This window comes from Fragaria vesca, linkage group LG2 (genome assembly GCF_000184155.1).
Source record: "Fragaria vesca subsp. vesca linkage group LG2, FraVesHawaii_1.0, whole genome shotgun sequence".
NCBI classification, from domain to species: Eukaryota; Viridiplantae; Streptophyta; class Magnoliopsida; order Rosales; family Rosaceae; genus Fragaria; species Fragaria vesca.
The window spans coordinates 4,104,461-4,118,755 of record NC_020492.1 but is presented as its reverse complement, the minus strand read 5'-3'; the positions used below and the strand labels follow the sequence as shown (position 1 = coordinate 4,118,755).

Sequence of the window (14,295 nt, the reverse complement as noted above, 5' to 3'; positions counted from 1 at the left end):
AGGCTTATTCTATCCCTACATAAGAAAGACACATCAAAAGCGAAATCAGAATCTGCCAAGTTTTGTAGGTCAACTTCCACGAGACCTATAGGAAATCTTACTCACTGGAAAATGGTGAAATTGGTACCATTGGAAAGGTCTATGTGTCTACTTTCCAGGGACACCAACCATTTGATCATACCTATCATATTGAGTGAGTTATGGCCGTTTTCGTAAAGTAGGACGAATCTGTCCGAGAATCTGATTTTAGCAAAACAGTCAACTTCGACGGAATGTTGTGAATAGCTCCTGAGGAACCAGAACGTGTGTAATATACGGTTGGAAAGCTAAATAAGTCTAGTTTCCAAAACCGTTTACGGTTCGTTCATATGTATTTCCTAGAGAAAGTTACGACTGTTCTAGTAATTGAAGGTCATGCTGCGCGGAAATCTGATTTCCTGCACGAACTTATGTTTTGAGTTCACAAGCAACCTTCTCCTCAAGATCTAAGTGTAAAAGATCATTTGAAGACAATAATCATTGCCCAATACCACATTTGAAGACATGTTAAAAAGCATTGACATGCTAAGTTGTTGAAACTTCCGTGATTAGTAAGAATCAGGTAGGGCCATATGATTGATGTAAAGATCAGGGGGAGGTGCGAACTTCAGGGGGAGTCTAGCACATACATACATGTCACTATCAAATGTGAAGGGTGCGTTGTACTCTTTTTCTCCTACGATCAAGGTTCAGTTTTTCTCCCACAGGGTTTTTGTGACTTGACGAAGTTTTTGACGAGGCAACAGATCAGCACCATCGGCATATCAGCGCGCGGCACAAGGGGGAGTGTTCTAGGATATTCTCTATGTGTGCCTTTGCCTTATGCCAATAGGATATGTAGTTAGACTAGATCTATGTATTCATATCCTTACCATATTGGTATTGTGTAATTCCCTATATAAAGGGCTCCTGTCAATGAATAAGATGACTCTCTTGCTATCTCTTTGTCTCTACACTTTATTCTTCATCAAAAAGTAGATTTCACACTAATATACCATTAGAGGTCTGTCTCCAAATTTGAGTATCATTCAAAATCCAGGGGGACTATAAATGAAAATCAATCACTTGCTGAGGAAGGAGCATGCTGTGAGTATAGGCATAGTATTTTCATCACAGAAAGAAGCACTTTTGTGGTGATCTGAATTACAACCTACTGATCATTGTTAAATTTGAATATTTGATATTCTTCCTAGTCGATTTAAATAAGATATATATACTTTGTAAATTTTAGAGAGTACATACCACACTTTTGGTCCTACTGGATTGCTATTCTAACTGGTAAATAAACAACTTTAGTAACTCAACTCCAAGGACAAATATTTGGAGACCTGCAGACTATTATAGAAAAAGGCATGCATATATGGTTCTAAATCTCTGAATTCTAGAGTAGCAGAAAAGCACTATAGGTAAACCCAACTTACCAATACCATGTTTATTGATTACACTGGCAAGTAAGCAATGCTTATTTTTTCAATGTAATCAAATTTCCTATTTCATTACAACTCTTTATTTCTTCTCCTGGAACTGCACAATCATACACATCAAGTTCTACTGTTACAGGTATGAACCACCCCTGTTCACACGGTCCAAGCAGGATGATCAATACCTATGTGGCAAAACCATAGAACTTTGCTACTCCAGCTAGACCATGTCAGAATAGATCAAATATTTTGGTATATACGAAGTCATCAGTCAGTCAGAAATCTCAGAATAGAGCATATGCATGATCTGATTTGACTTTGAAATTTAAATTCCAAAGTGCTAGCTTAAATCTTGATTATTCAAATTTTCCTATTTCAATACATTGATCAATCGAATACAACCAGATTCTTAAGTTCATCCCTAGAAACTGCAGAATTAAACACATCCTCTAGTCTAGGAATCAATTGAGGTGCGAAACTGCAACTGAAACCATAAGGTACCTGAAATTGGGGTGCATAGGATCTCGAATCCGACTCTGCATTCAAGAACAACCTAAGCAGATTGCTAGAAAACCCAGTCACTGTCATCCCCACATCCCGGTCCTTCCCTCGGCTATAAAGGGCCATTGGCCTAGCAATGAAACCCTTAAGATTCCATAATACCATGTCTGGCACATTAAACACATACCCTCGACTTTTGTAATCATATAGAGCCTTGGCATAATCATCAAACCAATCGTTTTTGAATGCCATGTCGAAATCCTTGTCTGTGAACACAAAAATACGCTCTGGAATCTGATGGTGCCCAAGCTTTTCTTTTATGGCAATCTCCAACAGTTTGTCGTAAATATCCCCAAAATTCAATTTCTTTGCAGATTCCATATGATGCTTCATGAACTCGCATTTCAATCGAAGATTCTCTCCTTCAATCTTATGCAGTTTGGGAGTATCACTGAAAGAAAAAGCTTTTCCTTGCCATGGATATTCACCGAGTTCTGAAATCAATAACCCCATTGCAATACAAACCGATTCGTAGGTAGTCCCTCTCATGCTTTCCGGAATGTCACACACAGCAACACAATTCCTAAGCTTCCCTTTGTTTGACAACTCTTGAATTAGTCTCTGCCATTGACGCTCAGCAATTTCATCACTACTCTGGCCATTGTTCAAGGAATTTATTACTTGGTGTGGAAGTTTTAACCCATCACCATACATGCCCACAATCTTCATGCATTGCTTAAGTAGATAGCTTCCCTCATAATTCAAAATCTTCCTATACATCTCCATAGACTTCAGAGCCTTGACCATATCCGGTGGAATCTTTGTTTTTCTCACAGCATCACTGTTGAGTTGACTTGATGTTAGGGCATGTCGCAGAGGAACAAGCACTTGCTTCCTCAAACGATCACGAACCCTGTAACTATAATGAGGTTCAAAAATATCTCTGTATTCTTCATACTCCTCACGAGGGAAAATCCTCTTTGCAATGGATTCACATATTAAGGTTTCTTTATCATAACTGGAATCAAGTGAAGGGCAAAATTTGGCTGCAGAACTAATGTTTTCAATCTCACCTGATTCCAAGTATTTGAGATCTGATTTCAAGAACTCTGCAAAGACATCCACTACTTGGGAATGCAAGCCTTGATACCTTTTGTCATTTAAGAACCTCTCCAGTGCAATTTTGGCCTTGCATATGTCATCTGCTCTTCTCCATGCTGCAACTACCTCTTTAGCTATTCTCTCTTTTTCCATCTTGAGCTTCCAGTATTGGAAGGAATAGTTCTTTTCATTCTCTAGACACTGGTACCCTTCCAGGAATGAAAAATAGTATCCATATGGAGTCCACCAGTACCCATATGGAGTCCGCAGATAGTATTCAGATAAAGATTGCACCAAAACCTTGTGAAGAATTCCAAGAAGATCTTTGAACAACCCTAATTCCCCAAAGACGCTGAGATTCAAAGATAGGGTTAAAGGATGGTTTTGGTAGACCCATAATATGGTTCTGTTAAAATCATCATCGTCCATTCTCCCAGCCGCTCTGAGACTAAATATGAGCTTGAGGGTTTGGAGAGGGACAACCTCCCAAGCCTTTTCTCCTAAATCATCATTATCTAATTCAAATCTTGAATGTCTCTTTGCTGGAAGAGGCGACTTTGTGGGGTGTTTCTTCTCATCAAAGACAAACTCCAAGGCTGGCTTTAAGTTTGAGAGAGATGGGTGCTGGAGTTCAGAGGTTGGCATAAGGGTTCTGTTGGTTTTGGGGAGATTAGGGCGGCGGAGCTCCGACGGCCCTAGTAGACAAAACTGAGACACCATATGAGATAGTACGTGGGAGAAAATAACGCAAGAATTGTTTAGGGTTCCAAACTGTGTTATTTATTTGGAACGTCAGAAGTTTTAGGTAGTTCGATCTGATTTTTACTTGGGCGTCAAGAAAAGGATATGATCATGTGAACAAGTAACGGAAAATTTGGTTTAGGTTAAGAAACAAGTGTATTTTGTTTTTTGGTCAGCAGGGAAAAAATTTGGGAGTTTTGGTCTAGTTATTCCTCAAAACAATGGATTTCTTGTACAATAGGTTTACTCCTCTGGTGTATACCAAGACAAACATTCTGAAAGACATTGCTCTTTTACTCGGCTATGGAGGGAGAGATGCAGTTACAGACGTCAACTATAAGAAAGCTTCTCTTTATGACCTCAGAGATCATGACAAGCACAAACTTATGGAACTATACATATAGTAGTAATCTCATATGGATTTCATTATGGACTGAAATACCAATAGAAAGGTTTATGATCTTCTGCACACTTTCTTCAGGCATCCTTATCTCCCTAATTTGTAGTGTTTAGATCTTTCTTTTATCTGGCATTTATCTATTCCCCATGGCTTCTTTCTTCCTAGTAAATATAACTAGATATGCGTTTTCTTCAAACAAAAGGAAGCTGTACAACTTCCTATTCAGAGGAATCAGATAGAAGAGCTTGGGATGGTGTATATTTGAACCTTGCTGGCCTCAACTTGACAACTACTTCAAAATTACATACATGAATAACCCACGTACACAAACCAATACATGATTAACAGTGATGATGCATTGCATCTAACTGGGAAGTATCTCACCTCCCTAACTTAATAGTCAAGTTCCCAAACTTTCCTACAACAAGACAACCCAAGTATGAAAACATGTCAGACAGAAGCTACGTAGTCCTTTTGGACATGTCACTATCTACAACTATAGCTCTCCGGCAATACGGGCAGTCTCCTCGTATTTGAACCCAGGGTCCCAAGCAGGTAGTGTGGAACCTATGTGCACAAGGCAAGCATATAAGCTCTTCCCCATTCATGAAATTCTCCAGGCATATACTACAATCTCTTGACACTTCTGATACCAACCCATCAACAACCAATTCTGTGTCACTGAAAAGCTCAACACCCAAGCACTCAAGGACATCTTCAGTAAGACCTGGGGGCTTCTTGTTTGCTTCTTGCAAGAGATGCATTCTTGCAATTTGAGAACTCAAGTCACTGGACGGGGAACCACTGGCTGACTGACCTGGCCAGGTGTCAGTACTCCAATCCCTTTCATCAAGAGGAGCCAAATCATCACCAATTGAACCATTCCTGTACATATGCAATGCTCTGTGTCGCCTGACCAAAACCAAAGAGACGAGGTAATTTCATCAGACTACACTCATCAGGGAGACAGGCTTTTCAATTTGGAAAAAGAGTTTTCCCTAGCATCAATCACTCTCAAGCATGTCTGCAAGAGCGATCAACCACGTGCTTGGCTCTGGGTTCATTGAGGTGACCGATACTGAACGGAAAGACTCTAAATTTATATGCTGAGATGCAAAATTAAAAAGTCTTAGACAACTAATTTTGATTTAGTTTAGTTTGTTACATTCCCAACAAAGACAGTTCTTGTAAAAGGTTGGCAGGATTTCATAACCTTAAAATCCCGCTCTTCTATATACCATTGGTACAATTCAGTCTCTCCAAAACCCATATATATATTGAGCCGCAAAATTTAAAACACTAACTACCATACATGGTTTGATTGGTTACTAACAGAATATCAAACCAAAAAGATTATCCTGCCACAAAATTTCATGATTGCAAGTCAAAATCTTGGCATCAAATTATAGCATCCTAATACATTAAAATTGCAATTAAGCTAATTGGTAACATGAATTTATTGTAAAATTTGCGTTAAATAATAGAAACTTGAGAGCCATACAGAGAGACCAACCTGGTTTCGGAAGGAGGCATTCCTCTCAGCCTCTCAAGCAACCTCTCCCTAGCGAGCACAACAGCACCAGGCAACCTCTCATTTCCGCTCACTCTCGGTCCAACCCGATTACCCGTACCCGATTGTCCGCCCTGCTCCGACCCAATCCCCGCCGCACGCTCCTGATCCCAAACAACCCAAAATTCATTATAAAAATAAAAATTCCAAAAAAGTAATGAGATTTGAAGTACCGTGAGGGAGATGCGGTGGCGGCGGGAGGAGGGGCGGTGTAGGAGGAGATCGCAGGCGTCGGAATCATGGTGGTTGTGGTGGCGGCGATTGTAGATTCGGTCAGGGGGACAGAGGGAGTCGAAGCCGAGATCGCTGTGGGTGGCTCGGCTGTTGAAGCGAGACCTGCGGTTGTAGAAAAGCTCCGATGCGCTCGTCATGCACACTCACACAAATATTCTTTAAACGATTTCGGATGCCGATGTGATTTATAGCAGCGACTGTGGTTTCCTGGATTTACGCGGCAGAAAAGGCGAGGAAATGAAAGAGGAAGAAGGTACGCCGTACTTGGATAACGGAAATTAACTTCGGTCAGTTTTTTGACTTTTTTTCAAGATCTGGGATCGATGAGGATTGAGATGAGAACGCGTGGGTGTGAGTCGTTGGATTGAGATGGGGTAAGTGAGAGTGGTATTTACGGTTGGGCAGTAATTTTCGGTGGAGATATTTGTCTGGAAAGTAAATGGCTGGCGGCTGACTGTCACGCTCTATAGAAACTTTATGGAATTGGGGAAGTTCGAGCTCTATGAGGCTAAACCATTTGTTCATTACCAAAGAAAAACCGTTTGCTCATCCAAAAAAGAAAAAGAAAAGAATGAATTCATACATAAAAGATTACAAGATCAAGGTCTATGTCACTATAGCAGTGAAGTGACATACAGAATTATTTAAGATTTTACGCACGTCATCTAGTCATACAATCTTCATTCAATCAATCGCGAAAACTGTTCAATATCGTTTTATCTTTATCTAATTTTTGGTTGTTTGATAATACTTAAAATTTGCAGAGATTCAGGCAGGTAGGCAAGATTCGGTTTGAGTTCGAAATCGAGAGACCATATTATCTATTTACATGTGTATAGCATATTTATTGAAAGATAATCTAATTTAAGACTAACCAGTAATAAATATACATGTATCATTTTTCTCGAATTAGCTCCAACATTATAATATCCATATGTTAATACATTAATGGTAAAAATCTCTGGTCAAATTAATCATCATTCTACAATCACATAAAGTTCGAGATCATAAGCTGATTTATTCTAATTAGTATGTATGTACGTACGTGACGTGAAGCCAGACTATCAAACTAATTTACTTAATGTATAGATATATACATAGGGATGTGAAATCTACATTCCCCAAATTATAATCCACATTTTCACTTTCTATTTTTAGTCATCATTTTCAAAAGAATACTAAACTTTTTTTTTTTTTTAAGTAAGAATACAAAAGTTAAATCACTAGAGAATAGAGACAAAATTTAAGTTACCACAAATAAAAAGTGAGAGTGTGGATTATAATTTGGGGAGTGTCTCATATTGATTTCTGATACTGTGATACAGTGGCTAGGATAGTACTTCTAAACACAAAGATCTTGCAGCTAAGTACAACAACATGCAAATGCATATAAGAATTATACATGTTAAGCTTAATTATTTCAAGTCCCCATAGTAGTATTCACTGGTTTCATCACTTCATGAAATTAAACTTAGCTAGCTAGTACCCTTCTGAATTAGTCAGCCACATATAAAGATCAACGAGCACCGATTCTTTCTTTCACATACGCATTTGGTAGTAATGATCAGGGGAAGTATCCGGGTCGGGTTTCTCAAGGACACCGTCCAGGTTCCTCAGCCAGAATGTCTGGTTATTAAGGGAAGCTGCTCCTTTAGGGATATCATCCATCACCCGTTCATGCCCTTTCGGAAAATATATTCCGGTGCGTGGATCCGGAACCCAGCTGCTGCTCCATGTACTAGGGCTCTCCATTTCCGGCCGCTTTCGACTCTCCTCCTTTCTGCTTACTCCTTCAGCAGTTCCACTTAGCTTGCTGAAGTAGCGTTGTTCAACTCGCTTAGCTACCCGGCATGTACTGCCATAACCATTAACCAAGTTAATGTTCATCGTACTGTGAAGCCTTGCATACTTTTATAAACGTGTGTGCATCTAGTAGAGTAGCACCTTTATGTCGATAGCACACATATCTCATTCGGAAATGTTATGCATGTACGCACCAAACAAAGCAAGATTTTCACTTTTGGCCTATATAGAGCTTCAGATATATACTGAATCAATTAGTACGTTATTCACTCATTCCTGTGTATATACCAAGTTTTCTGCTTATTTCGTACGTAGCTAATCAGTTTGTTAATCAGTATTACAGTATATAAAGTTAGTAATTTCATCTCCCTAGCTAGCCATTCAGCTTCACAATTGCAAAAAGCTACAGTCATCAACTACGTACGTACATACGTACACTATAGACTTTGATACACCTATCAATGAACTAATAAGAACATCAACAAGTACCTGAGAAGAAATATCTTTGATTTTGCAACCCCTCCTCTTGTCATAGCGTAAGTGTTACCCAATAACATACAGATAGAGCAGATGGGTACTATATATATGATCACCTACCTAGTAGTTCTTATCAAATCTCTGATATGGAAGAGCAATTGAGGATGTTAATCAAAAGCAATGGTATGAACTTTGAGAAGCCAATCTGGGGTATATATAATCAATATAATAGCTAGGAATATGTTCTATCTAGGGCATCGATGATCTAGTGAAGGTTAATTCATATAAAGAAAGCAGGCCATGCATACAAAAGATTCAAATAACTAAAAGCAAAAGCGGTGACGAAACGTAATTGCAGAATTTCTTTTCATTTCTGGAAAAATTAATGGGTTATTCCAGTGATCTGTGTGGCTCTGAAACAATGCCTAGCACATCATGTAGGATACTCTCTCGAAATGGTTAAAGAAATGCATATGGAAAATGTGCTTTGTGTCTATTAATTTGGTGCTCTTCATTTAAGTACGAGTGGAATATATATTCACATGTACTTTCTTGTACAAAGTTGCAGACTTCAGATCTTATGATCTGCAGATGTGACGAGTAGTACTGTACGTGGCAGCTCGTCTTTAGAGAAAATAGCCCTAGCTTGACCAAAAAGCAAAAGGAGAAACCCTATTTGTCGACCCAAATGCAATGTTTAAACTCAACACCACAATCTACTCTGTATAGCTCTTTGTTTCGTTATATATTTAGAAAGTGGTTAATTTGAAACAATATTAACGAAAAACTGTAATAATATATAATAAGTTTTAAGTGTTCTAATTTTATAGTGCTCCATGATGTTTGCTGGTATTATAAGTGGTAAGTCGTAGTTGATTCTATGTCATTTTACTTCAGACTTGCATCCAAAACCACGTTGTTGAACCACATGATTACAATATAAACTAGCAAATGACATGAGCAAAAGAAATCTTGATCTTGAAGTCCATTAACAATATTGCTGCTTGGTTGCCTCAATATAGAAAATAATCAAATTATGTAGAGACACAATATGCTTAAGAGATTGAATTTGTATGTATGGTCATAATGATTCTTCAGGTATCCATCTGAACATGCACAACTGCCTGCAGTTCATCTTTCGTAACCTTAAAACTTAAGATGGCAAAGGCATTGGTGACATTGTGTTTTGCAGTAATTTCATACTCCCCATGAAACAAGGAAACATCTATGAACCCTGCTTGATCATCGGTTGTGATTTCTTGAGTTTCAGATTTCCACTCTTTGAGCAGCTTATCCACGACATGTCCTGATGGAGTGTTCTTGAAGTTGTTATCAGCAAGGGTTGTCTCATTATACCCACCTTACCTATCACCGGACCGGCAAACATTATGATATCCCTTGGACCGCCGGATGAGAAAAACCTTCCCTTGGGGTTATGAATTTCTTTTTCTTCTAATTCTCTACCTCTCCCAGTACTAATAGATGCTCTCTAAGACTAATTACACTAGAATTTTCAGAAACTTTCTAATTGATACTTTTAAGCTATAATTATTAAGTAGCAACTACCAGACCATATGAAACTTTATGAGTTATCATGAATCATCTCTGAGCTGAACTAGCACTGCATATTGTAATGACTTTAATATTTTCTTTGGCGTACTATAGTAGCCTTACGTGAGTTAACTGATGGGTGAGTTGAAAGAGAAAACCATGTGGTGGATTACTAGGTGAAGAAAGCATGAGAAACATGGTGCTGGAATTGCTGAAGCGAAGAAACAAAAGGCCATGGAAGGTGGTGGGTGCTATTTTCTTTGAATAAGAGACATGCAATTTGCATGAAAACATTGAACATGTTTTATGGAGGGCTTGAAGACTGCCAATGTTTTTACATGATGCATGCGCTCTCACCTTGTTTTTGGTAATTAGGAGAACCAGTGGCAAATACTTCCAGACCAAAAAAAAGTAGGCAAATATTGATAATTATTAACTTGAGAGACTCTGCCGCTGTCTTTGTAGCCTAGTGGTATTGGGTCATTCTCTATCTCCACTAGATGCAAGGTTCGACTGGCATACATATATACGCATATATATCCTGAAGGATGAGGTATTCCAAAATACCTCTGTTTTATTTCTTCATTTTATATTTTCTTTTACTGTAATATTTACTTATTCATCAGTAGGAAGTTTGGCCAAAGCCCAAATTTTCAGCCTGAAATACGAGAAATTTTTCAGTGCTCGGGAGGACCACGTGGTAATATGACGTGGTTCTATATTCAAATAAAATATTGACACATGGATTTTATTAAAGAAAAATTACATCAGCTATTTTGTCAAACACAATTTTGGGTTTGTTGTTGCTTTTTTAACCCTAAACTATAAACTCTAAACCCTAGACCCTAAACTCACTACCAGGACAAACACTTTAGCCGACGAAATTCGTCGGCCTGTTAGCTTAATTCATCGGTTAAGATCTTAGCCGACTAGCCTTCGTCGGCTATAGTTTCGTCAGGAAAGGGTCGTCGGCGATGACTTTAGCCGACGACACTAGAAGACGTCGTCGGCTATTATCTGAGATAATAGCCAACGAATATCTTAAATGTTTCGTCGACCATAGTCTGAGACTTTAGCCGACGATATTCGTCGGCTAAACTATGTAATAAAAAATTAAAAAAATAACTATAGCCGACGAAATATAGTCTGTTTCGTCAACTTTAGAAGTGTTTAGCCGATGAAACATGCCATAATTCGTCAGCTAAACCTTATAAAAAAAAATTAAAAAATACTATAGCCGACGAATATCTTCGGCTAAAGTATTTAAATATCGTCGGCTAAAGTTGCTGGTTTTTTAAGAAAAAAAACTACAGAAACTTTTGGCCACCTCCAATCATCACCAAAATTTGACAGAATCTTCCTCTCAACATTTCAAACAACTTTCTAGAAGAAATCGAAGCCCAATTCTAAGCCTAAACAGGTCAATTGAATCAAAATATAAAAATCCCCAATTTTAAACCCTAAAAACTTCAAATCTTCGATTCTCCTCACACACACCGAATCGAGCTACCAAATTCTAGGGGAATGTAGTACTAATCAAACTCAACTTATCCATATATAGAACTCACCAAATGGTGACCTGAGGAAGGAGAAATTTGATCGACACCGAATCCGAACCGGCGGAGTTTTGGAGCTCGATTTATCCCTCACGGCGGCGCCACTCGATACACCACCTGTCCAACAATGAAGTAGAGACGACGGCGAAGCTTTTGGGACAAGTGTGGCAGTCTCCGGTGGCTTGACGGCGGAGCTAGGCCGAGAAGAAAATCCGGCAGGCGAAACAGTAACTTTTTCTAATTTTCTGACTTCTTACCATCCACATCCGGTAAAACTCCTATATAAAGAACTTTACCTGACGAAATTCTTTATTTTCGTCGGCTAAACTCTTTTGAAAATTTTGGTTGACCGCCAAAATTTTTTTGACAACAGCCGACGAAATAATATATTTTCGTTGGTTTAAGTCCTTTGAAAATTTTGAAAATTTTCCCCCAAATTTGGTTTGCCGCCAAAAAATTTGACCTTAGCCAACGACTTTTTTAATATTTCGTTGGCTAAAGTCTATAAATTCACGAAAACGCTCATATCTCCCTCTATATTACGTAGTTTGGTCAAACCTTCCACGCGAAAAACTTTCACGTAGATGAGACGTAACCGCCTATATAAATATTTTGAGACATTTACCTTCCGACGATAGGGCTCCCCATAGAGAATAATAACGGTAAATAGGGTTGACCGCTACTATCGGCACCGAGACGTTATCCGATTTATGTGATTTTTGAACCACAGCCATATTTCACCATTCTGAACACATCTTATTTCACGAGATTTTTGATAATCTTGCTTCCTATGTAGAGTTGGTTCACAAAGTTGTATAATCTATTAAACAAGTTATATAACATTAGTAGACACGTTGTGATTCTAATGACTAAAATTCATAAACCAAAATTCGACCGTCAGATATGATCATTATGACGAAAGATGTCTATGGTAAAAAATTCAACTGGATCCGACAACGTTAAGGGCTCAATCGAAACGGTCAACCCTAATCTTTTGTCACTTATCACATGAAACGCTCATATCTCCCTCTATATTACATAGTTTGGTCAAACCTTCCACATGAAAAACTCTCACGTAGATGAGACGCAACTGCCCATATAAAAATTTTGAGACATATACCTTCCGACTATAGGGCTCCCCATAAGGAATAATAACAGTAAATAGGGTTGACCGCTACTATCGGCACCGAGACGTTACCCGGTTTACTTGATTTTTGAACCATAGCCGTATTTCACCATTCTGAACACATCTTATTTCACAAGATTTTTGATAATTTTGCTTCCTATGTAGAGTTGGCTCACAAAGTTGTATAACCTACTAAACAAGTTATACAACATTAGTAGACACATTGTGATTCCGATGACTAAAATTCACAAACCAAAATTCGACCGTCAGATATGATCATTATGACGAAAGATGTGTATGGTAAAAAATTCAACTGGATTCGACAATGTTAAGGGCTCGATCGAAATGGTCAACTCTAATCGAAAATAAGAAAACTGCATTTTGAAGCCCTAAACTGACTCGGATGGCCAAAAAGGGCCATATATCATGGTAAAGCAATGAGTTTGACTCGTAGGGGCGTTACGCTTCTGGAAAGGTATCACAATAGTCAATCGGACACTAAACACCAAATCTGCAGCATACCGGGTTTCGACTGTTCTATATCAAAGACGTTACCCGATTTACGTGATATTTGAACCATAGCCGTATTTCACCATTTTGAACACATCTTATTTCACAAGATTTTTGTTAATTTTGCTTCTATGTAGAGTTAGTTCACAAAGTTGTGTATTTGTTTAAAACCTACTAGGCAAGTTATACAATATTTTATTGTTTTTCTTTTAGCCAACGAAATAATAGTATCGTCGGCTAAAGTTGTGAATAGCTGATGAGTAAAAACTTTGGCCGATGAAAAAAAATTTCGTCGGCTAAAATATAGCCAACGAATTTTTTTTTTCGTCGGCTACAGTTGACCATAGCCGACGAAAATTTAAATTAGCCGACGAAGGAAAATTTCGTCGGCTAAAGAAATTTCGTCGGCTAACGTGGACTTTAGCCGATGAAAAAATAATTCGTCGGCCTGGTTTTTTATTTTGGTCGGCTAAAGCTTTTCTTCTGGTAGTGACTCTAAACTCTAGACCCTAAACCCTAACCCCAAACCCTAAACCCTAAACCCTAGTCCAAACTCAGCAAAGACCCATGAAGGTCATTTCATAAAAAATATAAAACCTTAATTTATATTTTAGTTGTAATAAATCCACGTGTTAATATTTGATTGGAATGTAAAACCACGTCATACTGTCATGTGATCCTCCTGTAGCATATAAAAATTTCTCAATACGAGACCAGAACCAACATCATCAAGGAGCAAAATGAGCGAAGATACGAAGGCAAACTAGATCACAGCCCAACAATGATCATAATAAGAAAAACCAAGGACATATATACAATATATAAAGCCACATCCATAAGTTTACTGAATAGATTCCAGTATATCTAATCATTGAGTATTTGCACTACACATTTTCAACCTCAAAAACAATTCGGAAATTGTGCTTGCTTAAGTTCTCTCTCTCACCAGATGCAGGACCATATGGAAACATTAATCTGGATCTGATCACAAGAGCGGTCAATGGGTAGTGGGCTGAATTGTCAAGTTGACTGTTGAGTATTTACAAGGCTTAATTAAAGGCTATATATAAGTCGGTCAGTTAATGAGCTTCACATTCTTTTTCATGTGTCTATTCTCTTATTTGATATTGTGAGTTCTTCCATTTAAACTTCAATAGTGAAACTAGTTCAACAAAGAATGTCAATCCATCAGTCAAGTACCATCCAGTTAGTATTCACTTTTTATCACTCTCATTATATAAAATATATATATATATATATATATA

General features: G+C 38.1%; 2 protein-coding genes across 3 annotated transcripts; both read right to left on the bottom strand.

Annotated features, from left to right (window-relative positions):
* Positions 1–4,462: 4,462 nt before the first annotated feature.
* Positions 4,463–6,354, bottom strand: LOC101294809. Of its 2 annotated transcripts, XM_004289766.1 has the most exons (3): positions 5,947–6,354; positions 5,717–5,877; positions 4,463–5,115 (listed from the first exon to the last, which is right to left on the bottom strand). In XM_004289766.1, exons 1-3 carry the CDS (start codon positions 6,142–6,144, stop codon positions 4,665–4,667), a joined length of 810 nt encoding a protein of 269 aa, XP_004289814.1. In that variant the 5' UTR covers positions 6,145–6,354; the 3' UTR covers positions 4,463–4,664. The 2 variants fall into 2 exon arrangements, with proteins under 2 accessions (XP_004289814.1, XP_004289813.1); XM_004289765.1 differs by having other exon boundaries at positions 5,717–6,354.
* A 1,000-nt stretch (positions 6,355–7,354) lies between these two features.
* LOC101294520 lies at positions 7,355–8,474 on the bottom strand. The gene is made up of 2 exons (XM_004289764.1): positions 8,300–8,474; positions 7,355–7,862 (listed from the first exon to the last, which is right to left on the bottom strand). Exons 1-2 carry the CDS (start codon positions 8,365–8,367, stop codon positions 7,547–7,549), a joined length of 384 nt encoding a protein of 127 aa, XP_004289812.1. The 5' UTR covers positions 8,368–8,474; the 3' UTR covers positions 7,355–7,546.
* Positions 8,475–14,295: the final 5,821 nt, after the last annotated feature.